Source organism: Netta rufina, assembly GCF_964035555.1.
Source record: "Netta rufina genome assembly, chromosome: 1".
Lineage (NCBI taxonomy): Eukaryota > Metazoa > Chordata > Aves > Anseriformes > Anatidae > Netta > Netta rufina.
The window spans coordinates 205247983-205268434 of record NC_140123.1 but is presented as its reverse complement, the minus strand read 5'-3'; the positions used below and the strand labels follow the sequence as shown (position 1 = coordinate 205268434).

Here is a 20452-nt window from a genome sequence, read left to right as displayed (position 1 = left end):
ACCTGAGTCCTGCAGAGCTGAGCTTTACCCACCACCTCCTGCATCCACCACGAGTGCCAAGCCCCTGGGCTGCTGACTATTCTGCACCACGCAGGCTTTCTTGCATTAAAAAAAAAAAAATGTTGTTTCCATGCAGAAAATAACATGTTTTATAACTATTCTGGTGTCATTCACGCTCCTGCCTGCTCCGTCTACCCAGATTAACCCCAGTTAAGGAGTGCACACATGGGACAACTCACAGGGGGATGATCTGGAGGCAGAAACCAGCGTGGAAACACCATTTCCACCCCAAAAAGGCTGCTTCACAGCCCGGCAGGGCAGCACGGCCACTCCAAAGGGGAAACAAAGAGGCCTGCCAGCCTTCTGTACGTTTTATGTCGCAGGGAAGGGGCCGTATGCCACGACCCCGTTTGCATTTCCACCTCCTGCTCCTGAAGGGCACCTGCGGGGACAAAACCCAGCTCCCAAGGACGGCCCCGGGGGCCGCAGCTTTTCCCAACCATTTCCACCACCCAGCTGCAAGCGGGAGGCAGGACAGCCCCTCGCTTCCCCGAGAAGCCAAGGTGACATTAAAAAATGAAAAAAAAAAAGGCTTTTTTTTAATGGGTTTTAAGGCCTGCTGGAGGCTTGGGGCTGGCGTCCTTAGGGCCGAGCAGGTGCCTCCCCCAGGGGCTGCTGCGGAGGGATGGGGGGACCCCAAGAAAGTCCCTGAAGGGGGCTGTTAAGGGGTCGCAGTCCCTGGAAAAGGGGTTTTATGGGGGATAAGGGGGTAAACACGGATGGGTTTACCCGTCCCGGTGGAAAGGCTGGGGGCCGGTGGAAGGGATGGGGCCGGTCCCCGCTCACCCGTAGCCGGCCCTCCGGCCGCCTCCTGCCGCCTGTCGCCCATAGCAGCCGGGGCTCGCCCCTCTCCTCGCCGCTCTGCTCCGGCCCTGGCTTCTCCGTTCCTCGCCACCATGGCCACCAACACCACAACCACCACCACCGCCACCGCCGCCGCCGCCCGCCCGGCCCGAGGACGGGCTCAAGCGGTGCGGGGCGGGCGGGCAGCGGGCAGCCGCCATCCGCCGGCCCCAGGAAGGGAAGGGGAAGGGGAGGAAAAAAGCCGGCCGAGGGCGGGCCGAGGGCGGGCGAGCGGAGAAGTTTGGTGGCGGTGGGAGGGTAGGGAAAGAAAAAAAAAAAAAAAAAAAAAAAAAAAAAAAAAAAAAAAACAGAAAGTGAAAATTGAACCGGAAAGACAGCGCGGCCGCACCCGCCGCTTTCCTCTTCCTCGCAGGTCACCCAGCCGGGCATGGGCATGGCTCGGCTGAGGGGATGCGGGTGCTGAGAGGGGTTTGGCTCAGCCATCCGTCAGTCCCTGCCCTGAGCCAGTTGGTGGTTTCACTCAGTGCCTTCCCTCAGCCCCCCGCAGCTTTCTTTCAGCCCCTTGGTGCCTTCGCTTAGTCCCCCCCTCAGCCCCCTTGGTGCCTTCCTTTAGCAGCCTTTCCTCAGCTCCTTCCCTCAGCCCCCCGCTGCCTTCTCTGAGCCCCTTGGTGCCTTTGCTTAGTGTCCCTCAGTCCCCTCAGCCCCTTCCCTCAGCCCCCCGCAGCTTTCTCTTAGCCCCTTGGTGCCTTCGCTTAGTCCCCCTCAGCCCCCTTGGTGCCTTTCTTTAGCAGCCTTCCCTCAGCTCCTTCCCTCGGTCCTCTGCTGCCTTCTCTGAGCCCCTTGGTGCCTTTGCTCAGTCCCCTCAGCCCCTTCCCTCAACCCCCCCGCAGCTTTCTCTCAGCCCCTTGGTGCCTTCGCTTAGTCCCTCTCAGCCCCCTTGGTTCCTTCCCTCAGCCCCCTTAGTGCTCTCCTTTAGCAGCCTTCCCTCAGCTCCTTCCCTCAGCCTTCTTTGAGCCCATTAGTGTCTTTGCTTAGTCCCCCTCAGTCTCCTCAGCCCCTTCCCTCAGCCCCCCGCAGCTTTCTCTCAGCCCCTTGGTACCTTCGCTTAGTCCCCCTCAGCCCCCTTGGTGCCCTCCTTTAGCAGCCTTCCCTCAGCCCCTTCCCTCAGCCCCCCACAGCCTTCCCTGAAACCCTTCCCTGAGCCCCTTGGTGCTTTCCCTTAGCCCCGCTCAGTCCCCTGGTGCCTTCCCTTAGCCCCTTCCCTCATCCCTTCAGCACCTTCCCTCAGCTCCTTCCCTCAGCCCCCTCAATGCCTTCCCTCAGCCCCTTGGTGCCTTCCCTTAGTCCCCCTCCGCCCCTGTGGTGCCTTCCCTCAGCCCCTTCCCTCAGCCCCATCCCTTCAGCATCTTTCTTCAGCCCTTCCCTCAGCCCCCCACAGCCATCCCTGAGCCCCTTGGTGCCTTCCCTCAGCTCCTTCCCTCAGCACCCTTCAGCCTCTTCCCTCAGCCCCATCCCTGATGCCTTCAGCACCTTTCTTCAGCCCTTCTCTCAGCCCCTTGCCCCTCGGTCCTCACCTCACATCCCGGGGCCTCTCCCTCACCTCAGTCCTTCCCTCATGCCCTCAGCACCATTCTTTGGCCCTCGGTGCCTTCTCTGGTCACTCTCTTCATGCCCACCCCTCAGGGCTTTCCCCCATCCTTTCAGCACTTATCTTCAGCCCTTTTCTCAGCCCCTCCTTTCACCACTCAGCACCCTCCTTCGTCCTTTCGTCCCTTCACAAAATCACAGAATGGCCGAGGTTGGAAGGGACCTCTGAAGATCATCCAGTCCAAACCCCTGCCGAGCAGGAGCACGTTGTGCAGGATGGCACCCAGGCAGATGTTGGATATCTCCAGAGAAGGAGATATCTCTGGGCAACCTGTCCCAGTGCTCTGCCACCCTCCCAGTAAAGTGCCCCCTCACATTGAGCCAGAACCTCCTGTGCTTCAATTTGTGCCCATTGCCTCTCATCCTGTCACTGGGCAGAAGTGAAAAGAGACAGGCTCCATCCTATTGACACCGTCCCCTAAGATATTTATATACATTAATGAGGTCTCCCCTCAAGTCTTCTCTTTTCCAGGCTAAACAGGCCCAGCCCTCAGCCTGTCCTTGTATGACGGGTGCTCCAGTCCTTTAATCATCCCCCTAGTCCTCCTCTGGACTCATTCCAGTAGATCCATGTCCCTCTTGTACTGGGGAGCCCCAAACTGGACCCAGTGCTCCAGGTGGGGCCTTCTCTCATCTCTCCCTTCATCCCCTCAGCCCTGTCCCCGCTGTCCCCTGTCCCCATGCCCCCCAGGTCCCAGGCTGGCTTTGGGCCCCACTCTGCAGGGTCCCCATGCAGTGGGGTTGCTCGTTTGCCCCGTTTCAATAGGATTTTCCCCAGCATGTTTCAAAGGGCCTGCTCACTGCCAGGCACTCGTGGCTTTAGTTCCTCTTGAAAATAAGGAAAGTTCCCCTTGAAAATAAGGAAGCGTGTGTCCTGGGGCTGGATTTGCTCCAAGAATGAGCGTTTTTAAGGAGAAAAAAAAAAAAAAAAAAGCAGATAAATAATCCAGTTTCCCTCCACTACCTGGGATCCCAGAAACAGGGTGTGGGGCTTTGATCTCACTCCTCTCTTCCCTTGCCCAGTCGTCCATGTTCTGCTCAGCCCAGGCTGTGAACAAGCTGTTGCAATAGGTGGTGCAAGGAACGAGGTGATCTGGACCGCCTACACAAAGCATTGAGCAACCAGGGTGCCTTTGGGGTGTCCCGGCTCTGGATTAGCTCCGTTTTGGGTGTATTTTTACATGTTGGGGTAGTCACAGCCTTAGCAAACTGAGGAGAAAAAAAAAAGAAAGAATCATGAGGTGATGACGTGACAGCCCACATGGCATTCACCTCGTAGTCAAGGCGATGCTGCAGGTCGTTAGTGTGCTGTTGAGGTAATTACGCCATCTTAACACCTCACAGCCACAATAGCAGTGTGCAAAGTGCTATTAAGCAGTGAGAAAACAAAGGTGTGGGGAAGAGTAAGGGATTTTTCCTGCAGACCATGGAGCCTCAACGTTTTGTCAGAATCCTCCTAGACCCTACTGACACGTCAGAGACTGGAATTCTTGTTGGTGTTGCTGGTCCTGAATGTAGCTACCCAAGGAGTAAGAAAAAAGGCTTTCCACGTCCCCATGCTGTAATATTTGGGTCATATGTATGCAAGTTTAGGGTCCCCAGTTGTCCCACGAGGGTGGAAGATGGACAGCCCCATGTAACCGTGGGCCTTGCTCTAGGAGAGGGGCCCTGAGGTACTGCAGCAGTTGTAAGGAAATGTGGATTGGGAATTATTTCTGATGAGGAAAAGCATGATTTGTGGGGAGATCTCCCTTCAATGACTAGTTCCCATTTCGTGTTATGAAAACATGAGGAATTTGAGGGAATTTATTAACAGTTTTTGGTGGGGGAGAGTAATGACTGCAGCCTCTAGAGGTCAGGCACCATTTCTACCTGGGTTTTCTATGTTAGTGGTTCTCCTCGCCTTCTGGGGCAGAGAGACACGTGTGGTCTCTGTAAGAGGAAAGCCCACGGCCTCACTTTGGTGTGGGCCTATTTCCTGGCAATTCACTATTTCGGCTTCTTTGAAAGAATGATTCATAACGTTTTCTCTAAAATACAGAAGTAGTCATCCGAAGATCTGCTTCCTCTTTTATTCAGAAAAAAATATGAATGGTACATGCAGATGCTGTCAGTCATTTCTTTCTCAGAAGAGATGGAAAATGGTTGCAATGAAATGAATCAGCTGGGAGGTGGAAGCAGCAGTTCCTGAAAATGGTAGTCGCCTCCCGTGTAAAGACAACAAGACGAAGATAAAGCAAATAATTGTCTTTGAGATCATTATTGACTGTGTGGGGCAGCGTTAGCATTGCCAGCTGCTGTGTGAAGCATAAAGACCCAGCTTGCAAACACAGAATGGCGCAGGACCCGTGGGCTCCCTCCCTGTTTCCTGTCGTGTGTAAATCATGGGACAGCAGATGACACAGAAATACAGGGAAACTTTGAGTTTTTATTTTGTAGGTGTCAAGAAAGAAGATAAGCTTGGCATTCGCTTGGCTTCCGGAGAAAATGAGGCTCATGATTGTGCTATTTCTTTCTATCTCTTCTGCTAACTTTTGAAGCCATCAGCTGGTTTCAGCCCAATTTGGCTGAGACGTGGTGGTTTCAGAGGCTCCTTTCTTTGATTTTCTAGAAAATCTGTGGCCTGCTGGATCCCCCTCTTTGTCTCCTGCCTGTGAGAGCATTGGAAGTGTGAACTGCCCACTTGGCTGCTGGAGGGAATCCAGATGGGAGGAGGTCACTTGTGGCTGAAGGTAATTCTGAATAAATGTTTGTGTGGACCTCAAAGCCAAACATTTCGGATATACTGCACCCTGGCTGGCACTGCTGATGCCCAGCACAACTGCTCTTTCACTGGCACAGCTGTCAGGACAGATTAAAGCAGGCAATCTGCTGTAGCAGAGAGAAGAAGTGAAATGAAGTTCTGTGTTTTAGCATAATTTTATTTCAAGATGAAGTTTCCCCACCCAGGGGGTGCTTCCAGGAATGAAGCAGGGCAGGATTCTGCCTGACATTTTGCACAAGTCTGCACCGAGAAATTGCCTGGTTTTGAACAGAAATGAGCCTCAACCAGCAGTCTCCCTAAATGCAGCATCACCAAACCAATTTGGAGAATTGCATAGGCCCCCATGTCTGTTGTTTGGGAACTCCTGATATGCAGTGGTAAAATAGCAAATTTAGGGGCATTGGGCTTGGGAAGTGTTGGCTCAGGACCTTCACTGAAAGAGAAAGCTGGGGAAGAGAGCATGTGGATTTGGTTGTCCTCTTTGGTAGCCCATTACGTTTGGTCATTCCTGCTGGTATGCCCAGAAAACAAAATAATTTCTCTATTTAAAGGCATCATGGAAAGTTTGTGTGAAGACTTCAGGGGATCTTAGGTGGGAGCAATAAATGCACAGCAACACAAAAGTTGAGCCCTCCTGGTTTAATCCAGGTGGACAGAAAGAGCTTTATTCCCACCCATTTCTGCTCTTTGCCCTTTCTGTAAATGAGCATTGAACTAAACAGCAAGGAAAAAGGTGAAATGCAAAGTCAGGCATTTCTTGACCCCAAAGTCCACTTTATTCAACAGTGCTGTGAAGCGTGTCATCCATCCCCTGTAATGCTGTCTTGCCACATCCTCCACTCAGCTCAAGCAAAACTCCTGCAATCAGTTTGGGATCTTGCAGCAAGAGAACCAAATTTTGCCTAAAATCATTCTTTTTTTTTTTCATCCTTTCATTAAAATTTTAGGGGAAGTCCTCTAAAACACCAAGGAAATGCCACCTTCAGCTCTACACAGATGCAGGAGTCCTCCAGCTCTACGGTAGGTATGTGTGTGTGGCTTCTCTGGGCACAAGTATAACATTTATCACCTGCTTTCCACGTCTGTGGTGATGGATTGAGATCAAATGCAAAGGCTTATTACGCCCCAAGAAATAGCTGATTGAGTCTTTTCCATTGAAATCTTCCTTCTTGAGCCCAGCATAAGTTTACCTAGGTAGGCCAGCACATTTTCCAAGCCTACTGATGCTTTCAAGAGTCTCTCATCTCTGAGGAAAACCCAAATAACTCTTCACCTCCTGACACACCCAACACATGTTGCTTCTTGCTTTCGTTGGAAAATGCATTGTATTTTCGTGGTGATTAAATTCCAATATTTGCTCACGGTGTATTTGTTTAGTGTACGTCTGCCGCAGTAAAACACGGGCAAGATTTTCAGTTTCTAGATTGATTTTTTTTTTTTTTTTTTTTTTTTTTGCTATTTTGGTATCTTGCAGCTTCCTAAGAAACCAACTTTTTGTTCAAGTTGTGGTGACAAACATTTGAGTAATTCTAGCAGCACTGGGGGAAGCCAAACCAAAGTTGTGAAAACAAACAACCAACCCCCTACAACAGCCTCTGTCAAAACCCAGCTTGCTTTATGGTGTTTTCACAACTATAAAACCACACACTGCACAGGCAGCTACAAGGCCCAGTCAGGAAATGAGTCAAAAATGATGAGTGCAGATTAGCATTTTCAGTGATGAACAAGTGATTTTTTTTTTTTCATCAAATCCCGTCACCATTTTTTCCTTTTTTTTCCAGTGATTATCGAGGTAGTTTCTTAAAAATGAATAGCTGTGCTGTTTACCCTATTATTTGCAATGTAAACCTGGCAATCTCTGAAGACAGAGTGTTTTATGTAGTACTTTATAAACATTACTTATTCTTCTTTACCAGGCACACGACTGGAGCCAAGGGGACACAAGCTCATTCCGTGACCAAAATGTTCCTGCTCGATCATGGCAAAACGTGAGACTACGTGTATGAGACTCCTAAACAAAACATCTCTTTCCTCTCTTGCAGTAATTAGTCCTGTAGCAATTAAGCAGAGGGAGCATTTGCAATCATTGTTATTATCTTCAGAGTCGTTCACATGCTTCAGAGCTGGAGTAGGTTGTACTGCTGTTATTGCAGGCTATCTGCAGATGCAGGGCAGTGACATTTATAGGGGATTATATTCTGCTAGATGGAAATATAGATTGTGTCTATAAAAGAGCTGCTTTTATTCCACTCTGAGTGATTTCCAGCCTCTATCTCCTTCCACATCATCCTGCCTTCTCCCCAGCATGTGAAGCTCAGGAGCTGCTGGCTGGTCTCAGGAAATCAAGTTTCTCCTGTCCTGAGCCACATCGGTCCATGCAGTGATGCTTAAACCCTTCCATCAGGTGCTATAAACCAGTCATATTTGTACTTTACAGAGGAGAAAACTGAGGAAATGAGTGCTTTGCTGGAGGCCTGATAAGAACTTTTTAAGGCTAAAACACGATCGTTCCTGGCCTTTTGTTCTAAGCAGCTGCTTTCAGGTGTTGTATATATACGGATATGTTTTAAAATAGGAACACTTGCTCCTGATCATATTAAACTGAGGTAGGCACTGTTTTTCTCTTCACATTATTGTCTGTATCACAATTTCTTCATCTACAGCTGGTCGACCCCCAGCCCTGTTGGAACTGCAGCTGGGATTACACACAGGTATTAGCAGAGTATGGCCACTCCTGCTGGCACTACCTGCTATTCTCTGGTGCTAAACAGAGTGATTTATCCATTTAGTGTCATCCCTGGACAAACCCTGGGGCAAGAGGTGAGTGGAATCTGCTTGGTTTTCCACCAGCTCTTCCAGCCCTGCTTGTGTTTCGGCGACAATGAGTGGAATGTCAGCTCTTTGCAACTTCAAATAACGACTGGAGGCCCTGATAAATCGAAAAACAGGTTTGCAGCTATCACATCCTGCCCTTGGGGCGGAATGGATGGCTGCAAGGTATGGCCAGAAAGGATAACATCTCGTGCTTTGTGAGGTCCCATCCTGGGCTAATCTTTGCACTGCTGCAGTTGAAAGGAAAGCACTTTTAGTTTTTATGCCGTTTGTGCAAAACACTTGGTTTTCTTATTCCGTGAAAGTGCTGAATGGAAGTTTCTCACCGGACTTAGTTCTTCCTCCTACGATGTCAAAATTAACATGAAAACATCCACTGCTGGAAAATAGAGATTTTTTTTTTGTGGTGTTTGTTTCCTACTTAACCACCAGGCACTCAGCTGCTTTCCTGTCCAAGTGGGGGGCAAGCCCAGGACAGACTTACATTTTGTACAAGCAGTCACTGCAGAATAGTAAGCAACAGATTATTTTCTAAAAATGTCTTTTCTTATTTTTATTTTTATTTTTATTTTTATTTTTATTTTTATTTTTATTTTTATTTTTTATGGTTTCGGACTATGCTGCTGTGGTTGGGAGGGGGACACAGGTGTTCCTCAGTTTGCAGCGTACCCAGAGTACAGCTCCCAGGCGGCTGGGGAGTGCACACACAAACGTGGGCTGCTTTCACCCAGCTCCACCACCACAACCGCTCTCTCACTCCCCTTCCTCAAAGGAAAAACAAGAGAAAATAGGATGGAACGGGCTGAAGAGTTGAGATAAGTACAAGGAGATCACTCAACAGTTGTTGTCACAGGCAAAACAGACTCGGTGTAGGGAGATTAATAAAATTTCTTACCTATTACTAGCAAGCTTGTTGAGAAACAAACAAACAAACAAAAAAAAGATGAACTAAAAACACCTTCCTCACATCCTTCTGCGTGTCTGGAGCACCTCCGGCCCTCCTCACCTTGGGGCTGCAGGGCTGGTGCTCACCCCTCTCTCCCAGCTGCTGTTGTGCAGCATTTTTTGCTTAAATTTCTCAAACTCTTTCCTAAATCTGCTCTCACAGAGGCTCAAATGACGTCGCTTAATGGTCCCTTTGGAGCAGGCTGAACCTGGCCCTTATCTGACACGGGGGAGCTGCTGAATTCTCCTCAGAGGCCACCACCCACCCTTACAGGCCCCGCTACCCAAACCTCGCCCCACAAACCCAAAACAAAACACAAAACCTGTGGACGGAGGAAAAACACGACCAGCAATCGCAAATTTGTGGCTGGAACGGGTAAATGAAGGAATCCTGCACTCTTCCCTCAGAGGGAGCGCCTCTCCTTGCGGATCTGCTCCCGCAGAGATTGTGAGAGGGATTTTTTGACGTGTTTTTAATCCATTTTCTCCATCTCCTTGGCACGCAAGACAGCTGACAGGCAGCGCCTCTTCCAAACCTGGATGGAGATGAGGAAAGCTGCACCCAAATTTCTCTCCTCGCCCCCACGAGTGCCAGCCCACGGGTCTGGTTTCTCTTTGGGTAATTTGCTTTGCCAGGCTAAAACAAAGACACGGGCACCCACCGAGGCTTCTTCCTCACACCTAAATAATCACACCTAAAAAAAAATCACACCTAAAGCCCTCACACCTCAATAATCCGTTGGGAATTAGGGCAGGAAATGCTTTGTTTGAGGGGAAACTCACTCTCAGAGGGAGAAAAGCCAAAGATGAATGGCAGATAACCACACAACCCGGCTTCTTTCTCCCGCATTTAATAATTTATAAATTATTTATAATTTAGAGACGGAGCAGGAGGAGAAGGCAGAAGATGAAGCCTGTTTATTACCCGGCTCGTTGGGTTTAGCCCTGATAAGCCGGGAGAAGCAGAGAATAACGTGCAAGGATTTAGGGCAGTGCCATTTATACGCGTCTTCCCAGCGTGACGCACACATTTGGCTCCTTCATTTCGGTCTCGGAGGCTTCTCTCCTGCTCTGCAAGGCCGTGGGGGTGACAATTTAGCGATTTTGCAGTTTTGCTGCTGAGCTGCAGTTGCTGCCCAGGGCTCCTGAGCCGTGTCCCTGCGAGCTGGGGGGAGCTGACATCGCATCTGTCCCCCAATTTGTCGGCGGTTTCGTCAGCGCGGCCGCTCTCTGCCAGCTCTGCTGCTGCCTCCGTGTGGGCACGAGTATTTTGGAAACTGTAAAATAAAGATTTTTAGAGACACGAGCTTACCCCAGGAACTACCCCAAGAGAGCAGAGCTGGGGTAGACAGTGCAGAAATAATTCAGGGGGGTCACACGCTCCTGGGTGCAGTGGGAATAAGGGATTTGAGGTTTATTTTCCGCTTTCCTCTGATTTTTTTTTTCAGATTTTTGGCAAAAATCACTTCACCTTTCCATGCTGTTGTTTCATCCTGGGTTACCTCAGTGTAAAATTTGTGGGGCAGGCAGGGAGGCGAACGCTGTGCACATGCAGGACCACTGCATGTTAAGCACCGCACCCCAGTTGCCCCAGTTCATCCCAGTCCAGTCCCCTCCAGCAGCCCCCAAACCTCTCTTTGCTGCAAGAACCCAATTCCTGTCCCCCCCCCGTGTCCCCAGCATCCCCTCTTCCCACACACCAGTCCTCCCAGTTCTCCCATCCCCACATACCAGTACCCCACACCAGTTCCTCCAGTCCCCTTCCCACACACGTACCAGTCTCCCCACACCCACGAGTCCCCCACACCAGTACCCCTTCTCCCCCCACCCCATTACCCCTTCCTCCCACACCCCAGTTCCCCCAGTCCCCTTTTTAACCCATGCACCAGTACCCATCCCAGTTCTCCCAGTCCCCTCCCCACACATCCCAGTCCCCCCATCCCGCAACCCCAGTGTTCCCCCTCCCCACACCCCAGTACCCCACCCCAGTTCCTCCAGTCCCCCCCAGTCTCCCTTTTCCCTACACCCCAGTCCCCCCTCTCCCCATCCCAGTTCCCCCAGTCTCCCCCAGTCCCCCCAGTCTCCCTTTTCCCCACACCCCAGTACCCTCCACCAGTTCCCCCAGTCTCTTTTTCCTCCCACCCCACTACCCCCTATTCCCCATCCCAGTTCCCCCAGTCCCCCTTTTCCACACACACCAGTACCCTCCACCAGTTCCCCCAGTCCCCCACCAGTTCCCCCAGTTCCCCCCCCAGTTCCCCCAGTTCCCCTCCAGTTCTCCCAGTTCCCCCAGTTCTCTCAGTCCCCCACCAGTTCTCCCAGTTCTCCCAGTTCTCCCAGTCCCCTCCCAGTCCCCCCCCAGTCCCCCCAGTCCCTCTTTCCCTCCCCATCCCCCTCTCCCCACCCCAGTCCCCCCAGTTCCCCCAGTCCCCCCAGTTCCCCCAATATGGCCGCCCCCCCGAGAACTACAACTCCCAGCAGCCCCCGGGGCGGCCCCGGCCATTTCGTTCCGTCCCCCCCCCGGTTCCGTCCCGTCCCAGCCCCTCTGGGGCCGTTCCGGGCCGGGCCGGGCCGGGCCATGGAGAGCCCCGTGGGCAGCGGCTCCCTGAGGGGCGACATCAGTGCGTGGGGCTGCTTTGGGGGATTTGGGGCTGGTTTTGGGCATTTGGGTCTGATTTGGGGCATTTGGGTCTGGTTTGGGGGATTTGGGGCTGATTTGGGGGATTTAGGATTGGTTAGGGGCATTTGGGGCTGCTTTGGGGCATTTGGGGCTGCTTTGGGGGATATTGGACTGTTTTGGAGCTGATTTGGTGGATTTAGGATTGGTTAGGGGCATTTGGGGCTGATTTGGGGGATATGGGGCTGGTTTAGGGCATTTGGAGATGGTTTGGGGCTGGTTAGGGGCATTTGGGGCTGGTTAGGGGCATTTGGGGCTGGTTAGGGGCATTTGGGGCTGGTTAGGGGCATTTGGGGCTGGTTAGGGGCATTTGGGGCTGGTTAGGGGTATTTGGGGCTGGTTAGGGGCATTTGGGGCTGGTTAGGGGCATTTGGGGATGATTTGGGTCCGATTTGGGGGATTTAGGTCTGATTTGGGGCATATAGGTCTGATTTGGGGGATTTGGGTCTGGTTTGGGGCATATGGGGCTGGTTTGGGGGATTTGGGGCTGCTTTGGGGGATATTGGACTGGTTTGGAGCTGATTTGGTGGATTTAGGATTGGTTAGGGGCATTTGGGGCTGATTTGGGGGATATGGGGCTGGTTTGGGGCATTTGGAGATGGTTTGGGGCTGATTTGGGGGATTTAGGATTGGGTTTTGGGATTTGGGGCTGGTTAGGGGCATTTGGGGCTGGTTAGGGGCATTTGGGGCTGGTTAGGGGCATTTGGGGATGATTTGGGTCCGATTTGGGGGATTTGGGTCTGGTTTGGGGCATATGGGTCTGATTTGGTGGATTTGGGTCTGGTTTGGGGCATATGGGGCTGGTTTGGGGGATTTGGGGCTGCTTTGGGGGATATTGAACTGGTTTGGAGCTGATTTGGTGGATTTAGGATTGGTTAGGGGCATTTGGGGATGATTTGGGTCTGGTTTGGGGTGATTTGGGGCATTTGGGGCTGGTTTGGGTCTGGTTTGGGGCTGGTTTGGAGGATTATGGGGGATTTGGGGTCAAGGGTTTTTTTGAAGGAAAGGGCTTGGAGGATGCTTGTGGGGAGCCATCGCCGCTCCCCCACCAACACACGTGCTGGAGGGCGATATATAGGGCAAACCTTTAATTCATGCTGCTGGAAGCTTTTTGTCATTTTCCCGGTCCCGTTGGTGGCAGTCCTGGGGCTCGTCCATCCTTGGGATTTGTGCCAAATCCAGGAGAAACCCCACTGGAGGCAAAACGCCCTGCTCAGGAGCATAGGCAAAGGGCACGAGGAGCTAACGAGGAAACAAAAAAGCACGTTTGTGCCGTGAAAATGTCAGTGCTTTTGGTAAAAGGGCCGTATTTTATAGTGCTGCCTGTGGCCGGGTCGTATTATTCAGTATTTTGAAACAAAAAGGCAAATCAACCCCAAACTGTCAGGCTTCTGCTCCTCTCTGCCCTTTTTGTACGTGGATGAAAGTTTCAGCGTGGAGCACGTCGAGAAACTGGCTTCGTGTTCCAGCCGAGCTGCCTCTCTCCCGCTCAGAAACCCTTTTTCTCTTCACTTGTGTCCTTAAAATTCATTTATTCTCCTTTATTCCCCCCCCCTCTGCAGGTTTTTGGGCCGATCGAACGCCGGTTCACGAGGCAGCCAGGCGGGGAGAGATCCTGCAGCTGCAGCAGCTGATCGAGAGCGGCGCCTGCGTCAACGCCGTCACCTACGACTCCATCACCCCCCTGCACGAGGCGAGCCTGCGGGGCCAAACGCAGTGTGTCAAGCTCCTGCTGGCCGCGGGAGCCCAGGTTTGTGTTTGCTCGTGGTATCCACCACGAAACCGAGCCCCAAAGATTGATTTTTTGCTGTAGGATTTGGGCTGAAGCTGCAGCTCTTGCCGCGCTCTCATCCTGCGTTGAGGTCAAGGGGATTCTGGAGTGTTTATCCCTTGTAGGAGGGTCTTGGAGTAACCTAGGGGAAAAAAAAAAAAGGCTTGAGGCCGCTTCGTTGTGATGTCTGAATTTATTTCTGGGGTCTGGATTTGCTCCATCTATACCCAGGCTCTTAATTTGTGAATTAAGAGACAGCTTTAGTCAGTCTGGGCTTTCTTGACAGTCAGCAGAGGGAGGGAAGCGTCTTCAGGAGGTGTTTGGGCTTGAGGAGATCTTAAAAAAACTCCCTGTAAGTATTTCCCTGTCCCCCTCTCTCCATTCTGACTATTGACAGAGTCCGGGGTGAATACAAATCTAATTAATCTAATTTAGGTGACTCAAATATCTAAAGCTATCCAGGATGAACCAAGGGCAGAAGGGGCGAAGGGCACACGTAGATGTGTGAGGAAATTTATATTTACTCTTAAATTTCTTCTCTGATTTTATTACGCGAACACAAATCTGCCAAAGGGTTTTCTGGACGTATTTGGAGTCTGCTGCCTTCAAGACTCGTGACAAGTCACATCCTAAAGGTGGCTGTCCTCAAAGCAAGCCTGGTTAAACGGATTGTGTGTGCACCCCGTACTCCTTGCTGCAAAGTCAGCCAGTTCAGAGGGAGCTGAACTTTGCCCTGGCACAACCGGGGAGTATTTGTACACCGCGTTATGCTGGCTCAGCTGCAGGGCTTGTGATGTTCAGCAGGAGAAGCGCAAGGAGGGAAGTCACATCCTGAGCCGTGGCAGCTACTCGTGATATTCGTGTCTGTTTGTGCCCTGGGAGTGTTCAACAGCACCAAGCAGGCTGCTGGCGGTGTCAGCCGACTCCTTCCTGAGCTCAGCACGGTTCTGGGGTTAATAGAAACAAAAACGAGGGTGCTGCCACGCAGCAGTCTGTAAATGCTCAGCTGTTTTTCTGCCCTGAAGGTGGACGCCAGGAATATCGACGGCAGCACCCCGCTCTGCGACGCCTGCGCCTCGGGGAGCATCGAGTGCGTGAAGGTGCTGCTGTCCCACGGTGCCAAGGTGAACCCTCCCCTCTACACGGCCTCCCCTCTCCACGAAGCCTGCATGAACGGTAAGCTGGCCTGCTCCTACCTGCAGGAGGATTATTTATTTGATTATTTATCAAAATAAAACCACAAAAAAAAAAAGAAAACCAGCTACCAGAAATCTTAAGTAAGGCCGTTGTTGCTCAGCAGATCATTAGGGCTCGAAAATGTCCACCTTACACGGGCGCAGCTCCCTTTGAGGAAACAATGCATGGCACCAGATCCTAGGCAGATAAAACACCACCTTCCTGACTCTCTGTGAGCAAACCTTGAGCCAAACCATCTGTGTTGCTCTTGCAAACAGAGGAGAATCAGCCACGAGACTCTTTTTTAACCAGGCGGTGCTGTCGCAGACCCCTGTGGTTGTCGAGAGCTTCTGCTGCTGCCCAGAGGCTGGAGGAGGCTGTGAAGGGAGGTGCTGCCTGCTCTGCTCCTTGTCCCTCTGACAGTCTTTTCAAGTCCACGGGGCAGGAGAAAGCTGCAGGGGCCAAAATAATGTCCCAGCTGGAGCGTGCCTGCCGCTCTCTGCCCCTCCTGTCTTCTCCTAAGCCTCTTCTAGACATTTGGACCTGAGTTGTGGAGCAGGAGTAAGCATCAGGGGTGGCTTTGAGAGCAGCAGAGGCATTGGGAGCAGCAGAGAAGTATTTCAGAGGGGTATTTCACACACAGCTGCTGCTCTGAGCCCTGAGACTCCTTCCCTGTAGCAGCGTTGGCAATGTGAACCGTCCTGAGCTGGCCACCCAGAGCAGAAATCGGAGCTGGATCTCAGCAGCTGTGGGACAGGGATGTCCCTGAGGTCTGCCCAGAGGAAGGTGTCTTCCTGAATCGCTCTGCCTTGCGTTTAATTCCACCCCAAACATTATAAACATTGGAAAAAAGAAGGCTGGAGTGGTCCTGAAGGTGAGCTAATCCACCCAGGACACATCCAGCCACACGGCCAGCTCTGCAAACCACAGGCTGTTCAGCACCAGCCCTCGGATTCAGGTTTATTTGACCTGATTCCCTGCAGAGGCTGTGAGCTGTAGCTTGCTGCCACGCAGCTGTGACTTCCTCGTGCTCCGTTCTCAGCCTTCATCCTGCAGTAAAACCTTTTGGCTCGCAAGCAGTTTTATTTTACATCCGCCACCCCAAATATTGATCAGCCAGCTCCTGGCTCAGGCCCATCCCGGCGTGCCAGGCGCTCCCATTTGAGCTGGATTCTTTTTTTTTTGACTGGGATTTTCCCTCCCCAAAGGTAGCTCAGAGTGCGTGCAGCTCCTCATCGACGTCGGTGCCAACTTGGAGGCCCACGACTGCCATTTCGGGACTCCCCTACACGTGGCCTGCGCCAGGGAGCATCTGGACTGTGTGAAGTTGCTGCTCAAGGCAGGTATGGCAGCCACGGGGTTTGTTTTGGGGCAGGCAGCTTACGGAGGTGCCTACGTGCAGCATTTCCCTCCCGGTGCTCTGCAGTGAATTATTGTACAAGAACTTATCCATTTCCAGCATGACATAGGCAAAACCTTCCACTTTTGTCACCTTTAACTGAGCAAAGCCTAATGCTTAAGCATTTTTTTAGCAGATGCCTGTCAAAATCCAGTTCAGGATGACTCCAGCGATGTTTTCACTGTCCTATTTTAATAAAAAATCCTAAATCTTCACCCCTCTGGATCAACGTCCCAGCAATACCAGCTGGTGTGCGTGCCTTCAGCTGTGCTGACGTGTTCCTGTGGCTTTGCATAGAGTTTGATGATGTCCAAAAAAAGCAGAGGTGAAGTCACCTCGTGCCTCTGGGAGATCTGCTTAGCGTTATGCCTAGAGGAGCTTGCTGGAATTTCAAGTCGGTGCCGCGTGCTCCAGCTTTCACCTCCCAGCTTTCTTGCTGCTCATTTTAGCAGGGAGCTTGGAGCTGAGCTTCTTGGTTTTGCCCCTGCTTACCAAGAGGTGATTTGGCCCGGGGACGATTTGTTTTGTGGAATGTTACTTGTCTGGAAATCGGGCAGCTAAGCCAGCTTGTTTCCTATCCCTCCAGTTCTTGGGCACCCATCTTCAGATTATACTAATTAATTCCTGAGACATTTAACTCCATTAACTCAGAGGAGTGTGGCTAGCTCAGATTTAGATACAGAAGAGTCAGCTCTATAAACTTGACGAGGTTCAGCTCACCTGCACTGAACAAATCAGTTGACAGGGCAAATATCACAAGTTTTGGAGGCATTAGAAAGACCTTTCGTTGTCAGCTAATAAAAACCCAATTTTCTTAGCCAAAATATCTAAGCAAAGCCTCAGTAATGTCTGCTGGAGAGCTTCCACAGCTTGTGAGCTTGTGTTTCTGTTCAAATAGTTAACAGGGAGGCTCCTGTTTGCCTCGAGTGTGAGCACTCAGTTGAGATGACCAAAATGGCTCTGCTGGTTTCAGAACTTCACACTCAGCAGCTCATTTACCTAGTAAATTGACCCAAATCCTTTCTCTGCAAGGAAAACATAAAGCCCGAGAAGAAAACCATTGCCAGCACGGAGAACTTGTTCAGCACTTTGGTTTCCTGTTTGTGCTGTTTTGTTTGGATCTCGTTCTCGCCGCTCGTACGTGTGTTCATAGCATTTTTTTTTTTTTTTCCTCCACTTCAACCACTCCTTACATTTGGGTCAAGTGAGGCTCTTGTGAACGGGTTTGTTTTCCTTTCTGGTCTCAGGGGCAAACGTGAATGCTGCTAAACTCCACGAGACGGCCCTTCACCATGCAGCAAAAGTGAAAAACGTGGACCTGGTGGAAATGCTGATTGAATTCGGAGGAAACATCTACGCGAGGGACAACCGAGGCAAGAAGCCATCGGATTACACCTGGAGCAGCAGTCCCACAGCAAAGTGCTTCGAGTACTACGAAAGTGAGTGAGATACGATCCCCTGCCCTGGGAATTCAGTGACTGATGGCTCCGTTGCACCATATCAAGATTCCCAGTCCACTTTGATGCGTAGATACGTGATCATCTCCCTAGGAAGGTGTAGAGTTCTGGGTGGTAAATGTAAGCCAGCTGGCTGGAGGCTAGCTCTGCTTAGTTGGGGGTGAATGACAGAGGTAAGATGGCCCAAATCTTGCCCTCGCTGAATTCAGGTCCCTCTCGTGTGTCAGCGTGAGCATTTACACTTTGGGGCCTTAAGTCAGATCAAGGAAATCAATGAAAATTTGTTCTGTAGGAGGCAGGGAACGTGTTAAACTTCAGCTGCATCGGCTGGCTGCTTTTGGAGGAGACATTTTGACTGAGGTTTGAGGATGACTTCAGGTCTTTGAGGACCTCAGAAGTGAGATTCACAAACCCTTCTGTACATTTGCACACTTCAAACCCCCAGCACTGCACGATCCTGAAAATCTTTCCTGGCTTTACAACTCTCTGCACAGCGAGCACCTTACAGCCCCTTCTCTCCCTGACTCCTGTTCTCTGTGTAGGAGTCTCTCAGAATTATTCACTGCTTTCAGACTGCAGCAAAGCGTGCTGTTCTGGCCCCAGATGAGCTGGGTGAAGAGGCTGAGCCTTACAATGCCATAAATACTTGTTAACACCTCGCCAGGGTTTACTGCCCCCTCAGCTCAGCTGGAAGAGCTGCATGTGTGGCTGCTTTTTAATGCAGATTGTTGTAACAACACCGTGCTAACTAAATAGATTATTATTTTTTTTTTGAAATTGTGTGGTTAAATTCAGGACTAGACCCAGGACAGATCCAAATCTTGGAGGCTGGTGATTGTCGAGGCTTTTAGGGGCAGGGATAGGAGCTCGTTAGGTCTGACAACACCAGGAGCAAAGTCCCCGATCCTGATTCTGCCTGTGTGTGCGTGCGTGCATTGAAATCTGGGCTCGAGGCTGCTGTCTGAGCTGCAGCAGTAACCGTGCACCTTTTTTTTTCGTTTCAGAAACGCCCCTGAGCCTGTCACAGCTCTGCAGAGTTACGGTGAGAAAGGCTGCAGGGCAGCGGGCGCTGGAGAAGATTGCCAAGCTAAACATCCCTCAGCGATTAATCCAGTACCTGTCCTACAACTGACGGGGCTGAAGGTGACCGGCAAAGGACAGGACAGTGGCTTTAGCTCGCACAGCATGAAGTATCCGTCTCTTTCTCTTCTACCTCCCCACGAGAAATGAATTTTAATCGAAGCCAAACCCGATGTAAATAAGTATTCATGAGGCAGCACCTCGCGCCCCTCCCTCTCCTCTCTGAGCGAGCGTTTCGGGCAGAGACGGACTCGAGGCAAGGTGCAGCCCCGACCTGCAGCCCCAGCCTCTCCCTGGGGGGATCTCTGAGGCTGCTGCCGCGTTCCAGGCTGCAGTGCTCACTCTTGGCACGGGATTAGCCTCGCCTAATTTTAGCCGTCCCTCTCCTTCACGCGTCTCCGGGTGATCTAGCCAGGCTCCCTTTGCAGTCAGCGGAGAGAAATGGATACTTGGCGAGCGTGATTCGTGTCTCCTGTTTTAGATGGCTGCATTAGGATGCTCCACGGTGCCTTTGGAGCGCCTGTCTCTGCTGCCTGCAAAGGGATTTAGAGGTGATAGCACTCGGACACGGGTGTCTGTGCTTCTGAAAGGGGAGCACAGGGAGCCTCGGTGTTAAAAACTCGAACAAGAACCACCTCAAGCCACGGGACGAGGCTCGTGTGAGCTGTGTGCTGCAGCTGGAGGCGAATTAACCCCCCAGCTAATCAATCTGAAGGCACTGCAAGCAGTAAGCGACCTTCCCTGAACTTCAGCGGGCTTCAGCCTCAGCAGGAGGGCAAATTCCTGCCCCGAATGACAGCACGTGTTCAGAAATCCTCAAACTCAGGGCTCTCACCCTCCTTCACGCTGTGAATAACCGGCAGCCTGCCTCCTGCCCGCTGCTCCTGCACCCTTGCCAGGGCTCAGCCTCACAACGGAGGGGAAAAGATTGTAAGCACAGGGTTAAAGAGCTGCCGTGGAGCCGAATGCACTTTAATGTTGACCACTAAATCGCTTCGTTTTTTTAATTTTTGGTTAGGCTCGTTCCCCCCTCACCCCTTTTGTGGATTTTTTTTTTTCAGCGTGACATCGCGTAGAACTGGCACTGAAAGCTTTTGAGGTTCTGCTCTTTGTAGGACTGTCTGTTTGTTACACTACCTGGGTTTTTTTTTTTTGTGTGTCTGAAATACCAGAAATGTGAAATTGCCGAGGCGCTCAGGGAAGCTCTGGAGGTGTTTGTTGTGGGATTCACCCCCGCGTAAAGGTTTTTAGTGTATCCTTCACCAAAAGCTTCCTCGTTAGGCTGCTTTCTCAACATTGCCTGAGCTGCTGAAATACTGAAAATGGCCAAGTCCACGTTTCCACTGTAAACCCAACCCAAAAGCTCTCCCGACAACCCCGAATAAAGCGACCAGTTCCCTTTTCTGTTACCTTTCTTCCCTCCGAGTCGCCTCGCTGACGGGTTCCTCGAGTTGTGTCGGTTTTTATTCGTCTTTAACCCTAGGAGAAAATGTCCTGGAGCTGCTTGAGCAGCTGTGATGAGTCCTGCACAGCTTTCCTCCGTGATTTACCCCCTGGCCAGGGTGAGTGATAAAGGATTTGGAAGATCCCAAAGCCCCAATTCACTCTGGGTTTATAGGGATGGGCCAGCGCCAGATTCCTTCGGTGTTTCGGTGGCAGTCCCTGAGGGTTTGGGGATGGTTGGGCCTCATTACGGGTTCCAGCCATCTGAAATAACCCCATTCCCATCCCATTTGGGAAATCCAGATGCAAAATAGGGCCTGGCTACTTCTGGCCCCACTGATGAACGCTGGGGATCTCCAGAAACCTAAATTGGACCCGTGTGGCTTGCCTGGCCTGG

General features: G+C 51.4%; 2 protein-coding genes across 4 annotated transcripts in view; one reads left to right on the top strand and one right to left on the bottom strand.

Annotated features, from left to right (window-relative positions):
• The window catches only part of TASOR2 (transcription activation suppressor family member 2), a 33371-nt gene extending 32337 nt beyond the window's left edge, over positions 1-1034 (bottom strand). The window contains exon 1 of one of the 2 annotated variants that reach the window (XM_084289417.1): positions 847-1034. In XM_084289417.1, coding sequence (XP_084145543.1) covers positions 847-958 — 112 coding nt within the window. In that variant the 5' untranslated portion in view covers positions 959-1034. The remainder of the gene's footprint in view (positions 1-846) is intronic. The other variant, XM_084289418.1, reaches the window with a different exon arrangement.
• Positions 1035-11576: 10542 nt separating this feature from the next.
• ASB13 (ankyrin repeat and SOCS box containing 13) lies at positions 11577-20021 on the top strand. 2 transcript variants are annotated; one of them, XM_084306409.1, is made up of 7 exons: positions 11577-11673; positions 13292-13479; positions 14526-14676; positions 15885-16019; positions 17108-17212; positions 17323-17514; positions 18537-20021. In XM_084306409.1, the coding sequence occupies exons 1-7, from the start codon at positions 11631-11633 to the stop codon at positions 18662-18664; spliced, it is 942 nt and encodes a 313-aa protein (XP_084162535.1). In that variant the 5' UTR covers positions 11577-11630; the 3' UTR covers positions 18665-20021. The 2 variants fall into 2 exon arrangements, with proteins under 2 accessions (XP_084162535.1, XP_084162536.1); XM_084306410.1 differs by lacking the exon at positions 17108-17212.
• The last annotated feature ends 431 nt before the right edge of the window (positions 20022-20452 follow it).